Below are 16,217 nucleotides of genomic sequence, written 5' to 3' on the forward strand. Positions count from 1 at the left end.
TGTTATCATTTAGATGCTTTAATCTCTCTTTAAGATATAGTGATATTTTTAGAGCTAGCCTTGAAGGGTAGTGTCTTCTATTCTGTCTTAGCTCATCTCAACTTAATAGGGTAGAACCAGTAAAATAATTTATGCCACTTAGAGATTTAAAGAGCTTATCTGTATTTAATATAAATCTCATAAACAACTGCTCCATTAAATGGGTGTTGTTTCAGTGCTAGCTTTTACTTGTTTGTGTGACACATCCATAGCTATTATTATATTTAAATGACTAAAACCTCTAGATGGGCTGAAGGTGCCATTTTGTTTAAATTTTGGAACACTGATAATACCTGTTAGTGTACTTTTCTAGGTGTCTCTTTTGGGTTATGGGTTTAACCTTAAATCCATCATAAAAAGAAATATAAGGTTTTTAAAATTGCTTTTTTTCATCAGGATTTAAAGAATGGACATAAAAAAGCACATGCCTAAGGTTAGTGGTTCTCCTCTTATGAGAACTTCTTGGAAGTGCAAGTCTGTAATAATAAAGATGATTCACTAAATAAATCTAAGAATGCCTTGTTTTGCAGTCATTTTTCCTCTGTGAAACATACTATGATTCTGTTTAGTTAATTCCATATCTGATTAACCTCCATATAAAGGCATAATCGGTAGAGGAAGTAACAAGTCATGTTTTAATGATAAAGTTTTCTCTGTGAAAAAAATCACAAAAAGACAAAGGCGCCTCCTAGTGTAATACAGTTGGTGAAAGAGATTTGATAGGTAATCAAAAAGGTACTCACAAGTGGAGCAGCACCCAATTGTGCTAAATCAAACAGACTGGGATCTCACAGTGTCCCAGCTCACTGACACTGCAAGGAAACTTGTTTCTCCAATGTCTTGCCGGACTGACAGAGCTCAGACTCTCACAAAGAGGTTTACATAAAACCAAATTTTATTAATAAAATGAAAATCTCAGTGTCTCATGACACTAGATATTAAAAATGTTTTAATGATTCAGATTTTCCCAAAGGTAAGGTTGGCATATCTGTCTAAAAGGTATTTACAGTATCTCACAAAAGTGAGTACACCCTCACATTTTTGTAAATATTTTATTATATTGTTTCATGTGATAACACTGGAGAAATGACACTTTGGTACAATGTAAAGTAGGGAGTGTACAGCCTGTATACCAGTGTAAATTTGCTGTCCCCTCAAAATAACTCAACGCACAGCCATTAATGTCTAAACTGTTGGCAACAAAAGTGAGTACACCCCTAACTGGAAATGTCCAAATTGGGCCCAATTAGCCATTTTCCCTCCCTGGTGTCATGTGACTCGTTAGTCTTACATTGTCTCGGGTGTGAATGGGGAGCAGGTGTGTTAAATTTGGTGTTATCGCTCTCATTCTCTCTCATACTGGTCACTGAAAGTTCAACATGGCACCTCATGGCAAAGAACTCTCTGAGGATCTGAAAAAAATGAATTGTGGCTCTACATAAAGATGGCCTAGGCTATAAGAAGATTGCCAATACCCTGAAACTGAGCTGCAGCACGGTGGGCAAGACCATACAGTGGTTTCACAGGACAGGTTCTACTCAGAACAGGCCTCAACCTGGTCAACCAAAGAAGTTGAGTGCACATGCTCAGCGTCATATCCAGAGAGAGTGCTGAAAGCATTGCTGCAGAGGTTGAAGGGGTGGGGGGGGGGCAGTCTGTCAGTGCTCAGATCATACGCCGCACACTGCATCAAATTGGTCTGCATGGCTGTCGTCCCAGAAGGAAGCCTCTTCTAAAGATGATGCACAAGAAAGCCCACAAACCGTTTACTGAAGACAAGCAAGCTAAGGACAAGGATTACTGGAACCATGTCCTGTGGTCCGATAAGACCAAGATAAACTTATTTGGTTCAGATGGTGTCCAGCGTGTGTGGCGGCAACCAGATGAGGAGTACAAAGACAAGTGTGCCTTGCCTACTTTCAAGCATGGTGGTGGGAGTGACATGGTCTGGGACTGCATGAGTGCTGCTGGCACTGGGGAGCTACAGTTCATTGAGGAAACCATGAATGCCAACATTTACTGTGACATACTGAAGCAGAGCATGATCCCTTCCCTTCGGAGACTGAGCCACAGGGCAGTATTCCAACATAACGACCCCAAACATACCTCCAAGATGACCATTGCCTTGCTAAAGAAGCTAAGGGTAAAGGTGATGGACTGGTCAAGTATGTCTCCAGACCTAAACCCTATTGAGCATCTGTGGGGCATCCACCAGCTCCTTGATGTTGTGATGGAAGAGTGAAAGAGGACTCCAGTGGCAACCTGTGAAGCTCTTTTTAACTCCATGCCTAAGAAGGTTAAGGCAGTGCTAAAAAATAATGGTGGCCACACAAAATATTTAAACTTTGGGCCCAATTTGGACATTTCCACTTAGGGGTATACTCACTTTTGTTGCCAACGGTTTAGACATTAATGGCTGTGTGTTGTTATTTTGAGGGGACAGCAAGTTTTACTGTTATACAGGCTGTACACTCACTACTTTACATTGTAGCAAAGTGTAATTTCTTCAGTATTGTCACATAATAAAATCTGTGATGATGAAAAAAGACAGTAGCAATTGAGCGTTCCAGAAAAATAGGGTGTTCTACATCAAATAGGCTGCCATTCAGGGCAGATGGCGAAAGCTTTTGATCTGTTAACTGGCATCTTGTCAGTGCAAGTGATTCAGGTCCATTATCAGAAAACAGGAAATTAATCCGAGCATGAAGTACAGTATCTAGAAAAAAATGTTTTCAGTAGTTATCATTGACAAAAGAACACTGGATAAAAACACACAAGTAGTAGACAGACTGAAAGCTGAGCACTTTAAGGTTAATGCTGGCTCCAATGGATAGACAAAGTGCAAACGCACTTCTATCATGAATATGCACACCCAATAGTGCATGGCCTTTGATAAAGAATAGAGAAAGAGACTTGCATGAAAAAACAGACCAGAAATTGTACTAGTAGGAGTGTAGTCTGCAGAAAAGACACCCACCCCAGTAAGCTGTGAGACCTATGACCACCCCATGCATGGCTTCTGGATGTACCCTGATAATCTTGATAATTTAGGTGAAATTTGCATATCTTTGATGTCTATGAAAGACAATATAGTTGTAGCTTTCTTTTGGACAGCCACACATTGTCATACTTTTTAAGTAGATGTTTAACATCTGTTATGCTGAGGTTGCACAGACTGGATTAATGGTCAAGAGACTTGAAAATGAGGGGACATCACTTACATATGGCTGGCATACTCCAAGACTAGTAGGTAGGGCAGAAATATCACTATAAGAGCATATGCAATTAATACAGCGCCTACACATACAATCTTGCAAAATTCCCAAATAAGTTTCTCTAAAACACCTAAAATAAATAGAAATATCACACATAGGGAGCGCCAAAAGAGGCTAAAGTGATTATAAAAATTATATCAATCCTGTGTATAAAAACAATTTACATTTTATTATCCAAAATACATAGCAATAGGGTACCCTAATGAAAATAAAAGTTAAAATAGAGATAGTGTCCAAAAGGAAAAGTTCAAATATATGTGTGTCCGGTGCAAAAATAGTATAAATAGGAACCAATTGGTATTATCAAATTCTTCTATAAGGTGTGTTCATCCTTCGGGCAATAATAGTTAAATTGTGAATTAGTATCTGGTGAAAAATAGTCCAAAAAATATATATAGGAACATCAATATGTAGCTATCGATGCAAAACATAATTGATGAAAAACTTTTGAGTTGCTAGATGTTAATTCCTCAAGTGGTAATCATCCTCTAGGTATGAAGACTAGCAACAAAGGTACTGTTCAGGTATCTGATAAATCATTTCAATAAGTCAGAGATATAGAGGTTGTACAATGGTACTCCACAATCACAGATAATTAATTTGGTACGCCATGAAGATAATTTCACAGACAGATTTGCTGGCTCAGTAGAAGAGGCAAAAGTTACTTGACTAAGTAAGATGTATCTTGAATCTTTTCACAACAACAATTTGTGAACCCTTGTTTTAAAGGGTGTTTTGAGGAGAGCTCTATATAGGATTCTCTGTCCATTCATCAGGCCTTGGAATGTTTCATTGTTGATGTTGAGATGGGAGGCACCATTTGATCTCTGAAGTAGAAATTAATCTTCATGCTACAGGCTTTTTTTTCTTTTAGACACAAAAAATAACTTTTCCTATATTGCGAGATTTCATTACTTTAAAGGGACAGTCAAGTCAAAAAAAAAACTTTCATGATTCAGATAGAGCATGTAGTTTTAAACAACTTTCCAATTTACTTTTATCACCAATTTTGCTTTTGGGCAATTAAGGGATTATCTATCTTTTAAAACAACATAAATTCTGGTGTTGACTGTCCCTTTAAGGATTCTAGTCTGATTCTACAGAATTGCAACATTAACTTTTTAAAACCAATGTGTAGATTTTCTTTTATTGTTTTTAAAGACCTTTTTAGGTATCATTGTCAACTGTTAGATTGTTTTCTGCATTAGTTCTATTTTTTATGTTTCTCCATGTAGGCCCTAGCCTGATTATACACAAACTAATGCTAGCAGAGAGAAGGATTGACCTGAAGACTTCTGATATTGTTTCTACTTATTCCTGCAGGAGGCAGTGTACACAACACCACTGAATATGTCACTGCTGTTATTTTACTAGATGTCAGCTTATTAAGTTGTCAGTTTCTTAGAGCTGGAGTAAAGAATCTGAGTAAATGCACCATATACAAGTTTTAGGGAAACACGTGTGGCTAATTTAAACATTTGTGGTGAAATCCCTACATTTAGAGCCCCCCCACACTTGTATCCTCCGCCCAACGCAGTGCAGTTTTTGTTTACAGGCTGGTGATTCAGCCAATGGAAAGGTTTGGTCAAGCCCTATTCTAAATTTGTAGCATACAGTCAAAACTTGTGCTGCTATAGATCTGAATAGTACTTGATGTACACTTACCATTGGCTGCGTCACCCTATGGTCAAAAGATGCACTGTGTTGGGTTGAGGATACAAGGTTGAGGGGTCTGTAAATTTAATGCATGAAAATAGACTTTTAAAAATCAGTTGAAATTACTACATGTGCTTTACCAAAACTGTAATATAGTGCTTATATATTTTTTTACTAAAGCTTTAATCCACCGCTGATTTAATTAATGTTTTTTATTATTTCAATTGTTCTGTTTCAGGTTGTGTCGTTGGTGCAGCTACTTGGAGATCCCTTTTACAGGACACTTGAAGGTTTCCGTATGTTGATAGAGAAGGAGTGGCTTTCATTTGGACATAAATTCAGCCAGCGCAGCAATCTCTCCCTCAACAGCCAAGGCAGTGGTTTTGTACCAGTTTTCTTACAGTTTTTGGATTGTGTACATCAGGTAAGAATTAATTTGTAAATAAAGAAGCAATAAAATCTATCTTTCAAGTGTCAGAGTTGTATTAGATATGATGCTGACATAGTATAATGCGCGTTTAATCAAATATACATCTTTTTTCCATTATGACCGCTTATCTGTGGAGAGAATTTTGTTGTGATTCTTCCTACTTAATGGGTGGTTTAAAGAGAATTAACGGAAACAAAAAAAAAGAAACACAAAAAGTAACATTCCTGATACTGGCCTCACAAATGAATGCAGGTTTTATCAGCCACTAAGAATGTTCAGCAGAGTCCATGTCTGCTTACATCATTTAACAATAGCATCTTCTCCTCTATTCTTTTGATAGTATATGATTCATACACTTGTCTTTGACATTAGGTAACAAGTTCTGGGTGTTATGGTCAGTTGTTTGTTACACATTATACACCTTAAAGGGACACTAAACCCAATTTTTTTTCTTTCATGATTCAGATAGAACAGCAATTTAAAGCAACTTTCTAATTTACTCCTATTATCAATTTTTTTCTTCATTTTCTTGGTATCTTTATTTTACAAGCTGTCCCATTTTTGGTTCAACACCTGGGTAGCGCTTGCTGATTGGTTGCTAAATGTAGTCAACAATTAGCAAGTGCTATCCAGGGTTCTGAACCAAAAATGGGCCGGCTTGTAAGCTTACGTTCCTGCTTTTTCAAATAAAGGTACAAAGAAAAATTGATAATAGGAGTAAATTAGAAAGTTGCTTAAAATTGCATGCGCTATCTGATTTATGAAAGAAAACAATTTGGGTTCATTATCCCTTTAACCTCTTAGTGACCAGACCATTTTTCAATATTCTTACTGTTAAGGACCAGGGCTATTTTTACATTTCTGCAGTGTTTGTGTTTAGCTGTAATTTTCCTCTTACTCGTTTACTGTACCCACACATATTATTATTATTATACAATGTTTCTCTTGTAAAGGTGTATCCAGTACGGGTTCATCCATTACTTGTGGGATATTCTCCTTCCCAACAGGAAGCTGCAAGAGGAAACCCACAGCAGAGCTGTCTATATAGCCCCTCCCCTAACTGCCACCCCCAGTCATTCTCTTGCAGCTCTCGATGAGAAAGGTCTTACAGGCAGTGATGCCTTCCGTTTAAGGGCCTGCCTTGTCCCTCCCTTCATCCGTGTCCTAAAGCTTTGGTATTGGTATCCCACAAGTAATGGATGAACCCGTGGAATGGATACACCTTTACAAGAGAAAACAAAATGAATGCTTACCTGATAAATTTATTTCTCTTGTGGTGTATCCAGTCCACGGCCCGCCCTGTCATTTTTAGGCAGGTGTTTTTTATTTTAAACTACAGTCACCACTGCACCCTATAGTTTCTCCTTTTTTCTTGCTTGTCTTCGGTCGAATGACTGGGGGTGGCAGTTAGGGGAGGAGCTATATAGACAGCTCTGCTGTGGGTGTCCTCTTGCAGCTTCCAGTTGGGAAGGAGAATATCCCACAAGTAATGGATGAACCCGTGGACTGGATACACCACAAGAGAAATAAATTTATCAGGTAAGCATAAATTTTGTTTTCTCTTCATTAAATGGACTTTCTAAAGATACCATCATTTCATCATATCATATAATTTACTATAAAAAAAAAATTTTATGAAAAAATTTAAAAAAAAAAAACCACCGCCAAAATCTGTTACACATCTACAACTACCAAAAAAAACACCTATGCTAAATAGTTTCTACATTTTGTCCGGAGTTTAGAAATACCCAATGTTTACATGTTCTTTGCAAGTTATAGGGCAATAAGTATAAGTAGCCCTTTGCTATTCCCAAACCATTTTATTTCAAAATTAGGGATAGTTACATTGAAACACTGATATCTGTCAGGAATCCTTGAATAACCCTTCACATGTATATATTTTTTTAGTAGACAACCCAAAATATTGATCTAGGCCTATTTTGTTATATTTGATGCCACCATTTCACCGCCAAATGCGATCAAATAAAAAAAAATCTTTATCTTTTTCAATAACTTTTTAACTAACTTTAGGTTTCTCACTGAAATTATTTACAAACAGCTTGTGCAATTATGGCACAAATGGTTGTAAATGCTTCTCTGGGATCCCCTTTGTTCAGAAATAGCAAACATATATGGCTTCAGCATTACTTTTTGGTAATTAGAAGGCCGCTATATGCCGCTGCACCCAGCAGTGAAGGAGTTAGGTAGCTTGTAGGGTTAATTTTAGCTTTAGTGTAGTAGACAACCCAAAGGCCCATTTTGGTATATTTCATGCCACTATTTCTCCGCCAAATGCGATCAAATAAAAAAAATTGTTTACTTTTACTTAGTCTGTTAGTACTAAAATAAATGGCTTTTTATTTATTTTTTTAAAGTTTATTTTATTTAAATATAAACTTCAGTGTAGGATACTCCCTTAGCCCCCAACTTCCCTGATTCGCCCCACCAAACAGCTCTCTTACCCTCCCCCCTCTACTTATTTGCCGCCATCTTGGGTACTTGCAGCTGTCTGCCAGTACCCAGTTTGTTAAAAAAAAAATAGGTTTTATTTATTTATATTTATATTTTTATTTTCATTTTTCTGTAGTGTAACTGCCCCCCTCAATACCCCCCCCCTCTGATCCCTTTTCACCAAGTCGTATCCCCCCTCCCTCTTCCTCTGCATCATTCCTATTTCATTCAAGGATTGACTAACAGACTAGGTAGCACGAGCACACACTCCCGCCCCCCACACACGCTCCCGACGCCATCCCAGCAATACCGCAACCGGATCCACCTGAATAGGAACTGCTCCAGCGATGGGCCTTCCGCCGAACCTCCGCCCACCAACGATCGGCACCTTCGCTGGTCTATGCGGAAAGGGCCACAGGGTGGCTCTTTCTGCATTGGATGCTTAAAAAAGGTTTTGCAGTGATGCCTCAATATCGAGGCATCACTGCAATACCTTGAAAGCGTCTGGAAGCGATCACAATCGCTTCCACTGCTTGAAACCCCAGAGGACGTGTCAGGCACGTCCTTGGTCATTAACTGACACTTTTTGTAGGACGTGCTTGACACGTCCATGGTCATTATGAGGTTAAACTCATTTACATGAGAGTATACTGAGGTAGGCCTTGAACACTATATTTTTTTACACTGCTACCATTTTTAGTGTTGTAGGCTTGACCAGAGTCATGAAAGTATCATTTTGACTTTCATGTCCCTTTAAGCAGGATAAAGTAAAATGCCCTCCATTGTCTCCCCAATAGTAACATGTAAACATCACTGAACCTGTACTAGAAGACCTGGACTGTAGATCACAAAGTAGAATTTTACCTCCATTTCTTAAAGAACAAGGAGCTTTTCTTATTGAAGAATAGTCCTTTATCCCACTACATACACTTATGTTAATAACTTGCTTGACAGCATTTCTTTATTAGGTCTTTAATATATTTTGGAATTTGTATATGTGGGTGTAATGGGTTGCATTCCTTAAAGGGAAACTATACCCAAATGTTGAAGCAATTGAAAGTGATGCAACATATTTGTAAAAAAGAGACTATAAAATATCACTTGAACAGCTCTATGTAAAAAAAGGAAGATATTTTACCTAAACATTCTCTCAGTAGGGACATCCTATAGTAAAAGGACTTTAAGCAACCAATCAGGATTCTAGTCCCAGGATTTGCAAGGCAGTGTCTATCGGCATGTGCAGGCACAGTCACGTTATTTCATTTCTCAGTTTAAGGACATTTACTATAAAATCTTACAAAATCACAGTAAAGCAAAGTATGAACTGATGAAGCTGATTGGCTGTTTTTCACAATGCCGTTGTCCGTAAATAAGGATCACCTTATTTCCCTCCTCACTTTAAGGAAATTAGCCATGAAATCTTGTGAGATCTCAGTGAAATCCAATGAGATCAAAGTAAAGCAAAGTGTGAACTCAGCACTGATTAAGCCGATTGGCTGTTTCTTTCACCTTCCAGATGACAGTACAAAGAGTAACTCTGGATCACAAAGCACTTACTCTGGCGAGCTACTTCTACCTTTTTATATAGAGATATTCAGGTTATATTTTCTTGTCAACATTTGACAGTTTTGTTGTATCACTTAAGCATATGGGAATTATGTCCCTTAAATACAATAGAGCACTGCTGTTTTTATCACTTAGGAATTATTCACATCATGTACAAATTATGTTGCTCCTTATTAATTAAATATTACTGAGTTATAAGAGCAGAAAAATGTGTAAGCCAGACGCCTGACATGTCTCACTAAAGCCCTGATTAACTGTTCCAGCTCTTTGCATTCCAGGGCTAATTGGTATATTTGTATGTGGTCATTATGCCATTGTCCTTTATGCGTTTCTCTTCTCCAGATCTGTTTAATTTAATTATAATAGTTATTAATCATTTTAACAGCTAAAATAATTACAAAAATCTCAAACTGTACAGAAGAATGTTATGATACAGACTTTGTTTAGAAATCTGATGCCAACAGAACATAATAATTATTATGTTCGAACCAATATAAGAAGTGTTAGATTTTTCTGAATAGTAAAGGAAACTACAGACATGAACTGACAAATATAAATCTTTTTTGACATTCATATAACAGGGAGAAGTGTGTGGTGAAGAACCTATACTGGATAGGTTGGAGTCAGTTATATATTTTATGTCAGGCTAGGGTTTCGCATTCTGTGATGTTGCTTCTTGTTTATGACGTTTATGGTTTATAGTGTTATTTGTTTTTTAATCATGAAGTTATTTTAGTTTTGCAAAGGTGAATAAAGAGAGGTAGATGGTGAGTTTGTAGATGGACATTGTCTTAAAGGGTTAGAGACCCTACAGACTACAGGTCAGTATGCCGTGTTGGCTGCCCATATATGGATATACTTGTACATAGAAATATAGTTCTCAGGGACAATCTTCCACCATTTTATTTTCTAGCTAGTGAAAAGGTAGCTGGATGTAGTACTTTTATCATTGGACTTTTATATAAGTTAGGTCTTTATCTATCTATATATAGACTGACTGACTGATCAGCGCCCAGCTTAAACTGTTTAACCTAGGAACGTGAGATTTGGAAGGTACATTGTTTTTATGACGTAGGCACCCACTAAGGAGGGATTTTTTGAAATTGAATCCCTAAGGGGGTGAAAATGGGGGGTAAATTTTTTATGAGGATACCTATATCTCAAAAACCGAAGATGTTACAGAGGTGAAAATTGGTATTTACATTCTCCTTTAAAAATAAAGAAACGCGTGTTTTACCATTTCCAGAAAATCCACTTAAGGGGGGGGGATTTATGAGGATACCTATATCTCAGAAAAGATGTTAGAAAAGTAAAAATTATATTTAAAAATCTTTATTATAAAGTAAGTTTACATGCCAAATTTCTTGATCCTAACTTTAGTAGTTCTCAAGATATGGATATCAATAAAAAAAATATACTCACATCTGACAGTTGAGACATAATATATCATTACAATTTAATATTAAAGTAATTGTAAACAGAATAATAATAACAATTTTTTTATGTGCCGAACAGACGTCCCGCCCAAAACTTAGCTGATTGGTGCCCATGTACAAGAAACACAGAGAATTAATGAAAACTCACAGTTCATGTCAGCGGGTGTGCAACCCGAACAGGCACACATGCAAGGGCACGTCGTTGTGAGTGGTCACGTTTATCGCTATTGTTTACAAAATCCACGCAAGTGAAGCCACGGGCAACAGCTAGTACTCTCTAAAAGGCAAATTAGTATAAGAGAGGAAACGTTTATCTTTGTAGAGGGAGTACTTCTTTTTGTTGTTGAAATGTCCCTACCCTGGTTAGTTTATTCTTACGGTAATTTTGAAATGCTCTTTCATTTTCCTAAACACTACTTGCAAATCATATGCATAGTGCATACACTCTTTAAAGAATCATAGATACTTCACAATCTTTTGGATAAGTAAACTTTGTGCACTTTTCAAACTGTTTTAAGAATTGACCCCACTAGACCTTTTTTTTTCTTTTCTTTTCTTTTTTAATGGAATGAACTTTAAACACCTGGTATGAAACCCTTACAATAAAATCCTTAAACATGTCTCTGTTAATAAAACTTCTACGTTGGCTCTTCTCATTTATATTTACCAAGTGAGAGACCCCCCTAGTGAGGTTGTACAGAAAACTGACCACTCTCCTTGGCCAACTTAAAGGTAACTTCCTTCAGAGACATAGCACATTCATAGTTCTGTTCTAAGAATGGATAGGACCAATAATCACAAAGGTACTGGTACAGGTACTTCTCATTGCAGAGATTAAAAATATGGTTTGTACTATATTATTTGGACAACATACTGCTTGTGGCCAGATTTCAAGAGCTGGAATCCACACATGATGGAATTGTTACAGATGCAGGGTCATGGATGGATAATATATATATAAAGAGCTAGATGATTCCAGCTCAATAAATTGTCTATCTGGAAACAAATTGCAATACCAGAGAATTAAAATGGGGTATTGTAATTTTCAAGACATTATCTTATAACTAACAAAGTTGTCGCAGTACAATTTTCTCACAGGCAGAGAGTCAATGAAGATGTTATAGGGAAACTGGCACAAACAATTAGTGTTGTCAAATGGGCAGTATGACAAATGCATCCATTCCAAAGCAACTTGTTAGAGGGATAATATGCAATGGCATAGGAATCCATAAGAATCAAAATGTAATAAGATGGCAGTGCCCTACATTTTGTTTCCAAGGAGGAACACAAACTCAAGCAGTTCTCAAGAAAGACGAACATTATTTCTGCTAGCCCAGAATTACGTGGACAATTTGAAAACAGTTCATCATTCCACAAGAATTATCAAATACATCAGTTCTTCAGCAGATTTTCTTTCCCCCAATCAATGGGGGTGGACTCCTCAGATATGGAACATCAAAATAATACATGAGTTCCCCCTAATTCCTGAGAAACCTCAGCTACTGTACAAAATAAAGAGGTAACCAGCAATATTCTTAGCAATTCTTCCTCTGTGAGGATTCCTTAAATCTACTGCTCGCTAAAAATTAAAAGAAGGTGATATTGTATTGTCTTTTTATTATGCACCTGCTAATTATTCAATTCTATTGTATTTAATGGTCCTTTAATATCCATTAGTCAGACAACTGGTAGTGAAACTACATTGGAAGGTTCTAGAATTTCTACATAATTTGTGCATGAAGGTCCAATCATTTCACCCCCATCCACAGAAGTTATCCGTGAATATATAGCTGATGTAACATTGACTGAATGGTCAATGTTACATCAGCTATATATTCTTGCTTAAAGGGACCGTCTAGTCCAAAATAAACTTTCATGATTCAGATAGAGAATGTAATTTTAAACAATTTTCCAATTTACTTTTATCACCAATTTTCCTTTGTTCTCTTGGTATTCTTAGTTGAAAGCTAAACCTAGGAGGTTCTTATGCTAATTTCTAAGCCCTTGAAGGCCGCCTCTTCTCTCAGGGCATTTTGACAGTTTTTCACCACTAGAGGGTGTTAGTTCATGTGTGTCATATAGATAACACTGTGCTCATGCACGTGGAGTTCCAGTGAGACAGCTCTGATAAAAATGGATGTCTGTCAAAAGAACTGAAATAAGGGGGCAGTTTGCAGAGGTTTAGATACAAGGTAATCACAGAGGTAAAAAGTGTATTTATATAACTTTGTTGGTTGTGCAAAACTAGGGAATGAGTAATAAAGTAATCAGAACCTTGTTGAAGGCATGACAAAACGTCCTTCAGCTTACTAAAGAAAAACTCCTCTTCTTGTATGGTACTGCTTCTATATCCAACATATAGTTATGTCATTTCTTGTTAAAGTTGCATCATAATTTCCGACAAGGATTAAAGGGACAGTAAAGTCAAAATCGAACTTGCATTGCCTAAACATTAACAAATTTGCTTTGTTCTGTTCATATCCCTTGTTAAATAGTGCTCATAGGTGCTCACGAGTATGTAAATGTCCATACACACTATGACAGCAGTGTTTGCAACAATAAATAACATTGCTATGAATAGTGTTGCAAAGCACTATTGCCATAGAGTGCTAAAGACACGTGTGCACTGCTGTGAACCTACATAAACTTTTCACCAAGCATACCAAGAAAACAAAGCACATGTCATAGTAGAAGTTAATTGGAAACTTGTTTATAATTACATGCTGTATATGAATTATAAAAGTTTAAATTTTACTTTACTGCCTCTTTAAGATAACTGAGAGTACAGGCCTGTGTTATATCAATCATTTTAGGAAAGTCTTGAATTCCAGTACCTTTTAATTAATATTTTATATCCTCTAAAAACATTGTTTCAGCATCATGTCAGGATTGGGTCAGACAACACTGTAACATACATCAACCATCAGGTGGAACCTGCATTTGCGCTCCAGTATTGTGTCACATGATGAGTATGGCAGAGTGTGGTACTAGGGTATTTTCTGCTATTGTTTCCAGGTCTCCAATAATGGTCTCCTGAGCCATTGCTTTATTCATTGTGTGATATTTTTTAATAAAACCCATAAATAACTCTTTTGTGTTAAGAACAGACAGCTAATCTCAAATCGGGAATACTCAAGAATATGCACTGGTGATTCTTTGATGGTTTAGACTTACTCCTCTAGTTTCTCTGCCTCTTCAAATGATTTATAGTGTTAGAAACAATGTGGGGGGGGTTTCCCCTAGCAAAGCTTCATTTTGTTCAATCCACCCCTAAACACCCGGCTCTGCTGCCATGTGATGTTAGAGGCGCTAAATGACCATGTGCAGGAAGCAAGACTTCCCTTGGCTTAGTCATGTCTGTCCAGCTTAATTTTGCAACATGCATGTTATTCTAATATGTGAGCAATGTCTAATGCACAAGTTGGAAACCTTTTATGAGCATTGTGCCTAAGTAATTTAACCATGTGTGCCAGCCTTCTCTTTTGTATAATATTTGGAAATTAAGAAGACATACTTATATAATATAAATCATAATAATACTAAAGACCAAACATAAGATTGGACTCCTGGCTCCCCAGCATTATGTTAGTCAAATATCCATGTCAGGTCAGACCCATGGCTCTAAGGCCCCCTGTCACACTATATCCAAGTCAGAGCTCAAGAGCTCTAATGCTGTTTCTTTGGGTACTAATGCACTTTCTGTTTGTTCATTACAGGAAAATGCTGATTTGATGTCTCATATTATGATTTTTTTTTATCAAGGCTGCAGTTTCTGAGGCACTGGCTGCTATCCTGCCTTCAAACAAGCGTAAAAGGTCAATTCAGATTTTACCTTCTACACATGCTATGTGCCCTGAGACCAGGGATACTGTTTTGTCTTCAGATGGTTAAGTTTCCTCTGGGGATGAGGACTCCTTATCTGATGTTGAACCTGATATGTCCTCTTTTTTGTTTAAAGTTGAAGATATTCATTCGCTTTTAAAGGTCTTAATTACTTTAGGGTTTAAAGATCCTAAAGTTTCTGATGATAATCCTTGTAAACATTTAAATTCAGTTTTTAAGAGAACACCTGATGCGTTTCATGCCTACACTGGGCACTTAGTCATATTGGGCTATTTCCACTTTGGCTAAGCATACTAATCCTCCTTTGGAAACAGTACTTCTTTTAAAGACCCTTTAGACAGACAGTTAGTATTTTCATAGAAGGGCTTTATTACATGCAGGTTGTATTCTCAGGCAGCTATTTCTATTGCTGATGTAGCTGCTGCTTCTACTTACTGGTTGGCTAGTCATTCTGGGTTTGCTGAAAAGTGCCAATTCTTTTATTTGTCATTCTGTATTTGATATTATGAAGATTAATGTAAAATGCATGTCTTTGACATTGCCAGGAGAGCCTTATGGTTTAAAACTAATAGTGGACCTATTTTGCATCTCTTTCCCGGAATTCTTTGCTGCTTTGGGAACTATGTATTCAGAGTTTTTTCTAAGGTATATATTTTCTGTGGCTTCAGGTTGGACTGATTATGAGGGGAGTTCCTTGCATTCTTCAGTGGGTAGAGTTTTTCTTTTATCCCTTTTTTAAGCCATTCTTTTCAAGTATAATCTGCTGGGAAGTGGACTGTCTGAACAGACAGGTTTTTTCCAGGGGTGAGGACTTCTTTCTGGGGTGTACTTCGACCTAACCCTCAGGTGGGGGTTCTGGAGTTCGATCTCATGGCTTCTCTCCTCTATTCCAGGATCTTTGCGCGCTTCAAGCAGGAGCGAACCTTGGTGGTTCTATGTTCTCCAGTTTGGCAGCCCAGTACTTGGTCTGTGGATCAGGTATGGGGGGATTTTTTCTCAGTCTTTTTCCTTCGTCATCCTCTAGTTCCCAAGGAGTGTTTGGTGAGGGGCTGTCCGATAGTTCTCCATGAGCACGGATCTCTTCCTTTTCAATTTAGAAGATGAGGCGTAGTGGTTAGTTCCTCTGATCCTGAAGCAGAAGATTGTGGGTTTGATCCCAGGTGAAGCTTCTGCTTCCTCATCCTGAAGGAGTTTGTAATGTCGGCAAGCTTTTCTACGTAGTCGGTTTTTGGTCCACTCCTTGTTCAGGTCCTGGTTAGGGTCAGGCCTGGGTTTCTATATGTTGCTCCTTCCTGGAGCCTTAATTTGGTCTCTCCCTGGATGAGGTTCGTATTATAGAATCTTTTTCCAATCTTCTAAGGAGTTTATTCATTCTGTTTCTAATCTTTATTTTGTCTGAGGGCTGTCTTTCATTTGACTTATAGACAACTGCACAGAAGCCTTCTATTTTGTCTACAGCTTTCTTTTCAGAAATGTCTTGTAGTCCTGGGCTTTAAGTACAAAGCTTCCAGGGATCTGATC

General features: G+C 37.4%; 1 protein-coding gene across 1 annotated transcript in view; it reads left to right on the forward strand.

Annotated features, from left to right (window-relative positions):
* SBF2 (SET binding factor 2) overlaps positions 1–16,217 on the forward strand; it is a 1,344,181-nt gene that overhangs the window by 1,217,799 nt on the left and 110,165 nt on the right. The window contains exon 33 of the mRNA XM_053720592.1: positions 5,209–5,394. Within this exon, the coding sequence (XP_053576567.1) occupies positions 5,209–5,394 (186 nt within the window). The remainder of the gene's footprint in view (positions 1–5,208; positions 5,395–16,217) is intronic.

This window comes from Bombina bombina, chromosome 7, assembly GCF_027579735.1.
Source record: "Bombina bombina isolate aBomBom1 chromosome 7, aBomBom1.pri, whole genome shotgun sequence".
Taxonomy (NCBI): Eukaryota; Metazoa; Chordata; class Amphibia; order Anura; family Bombinatoridae; genus Bombina; species Bombina bombina.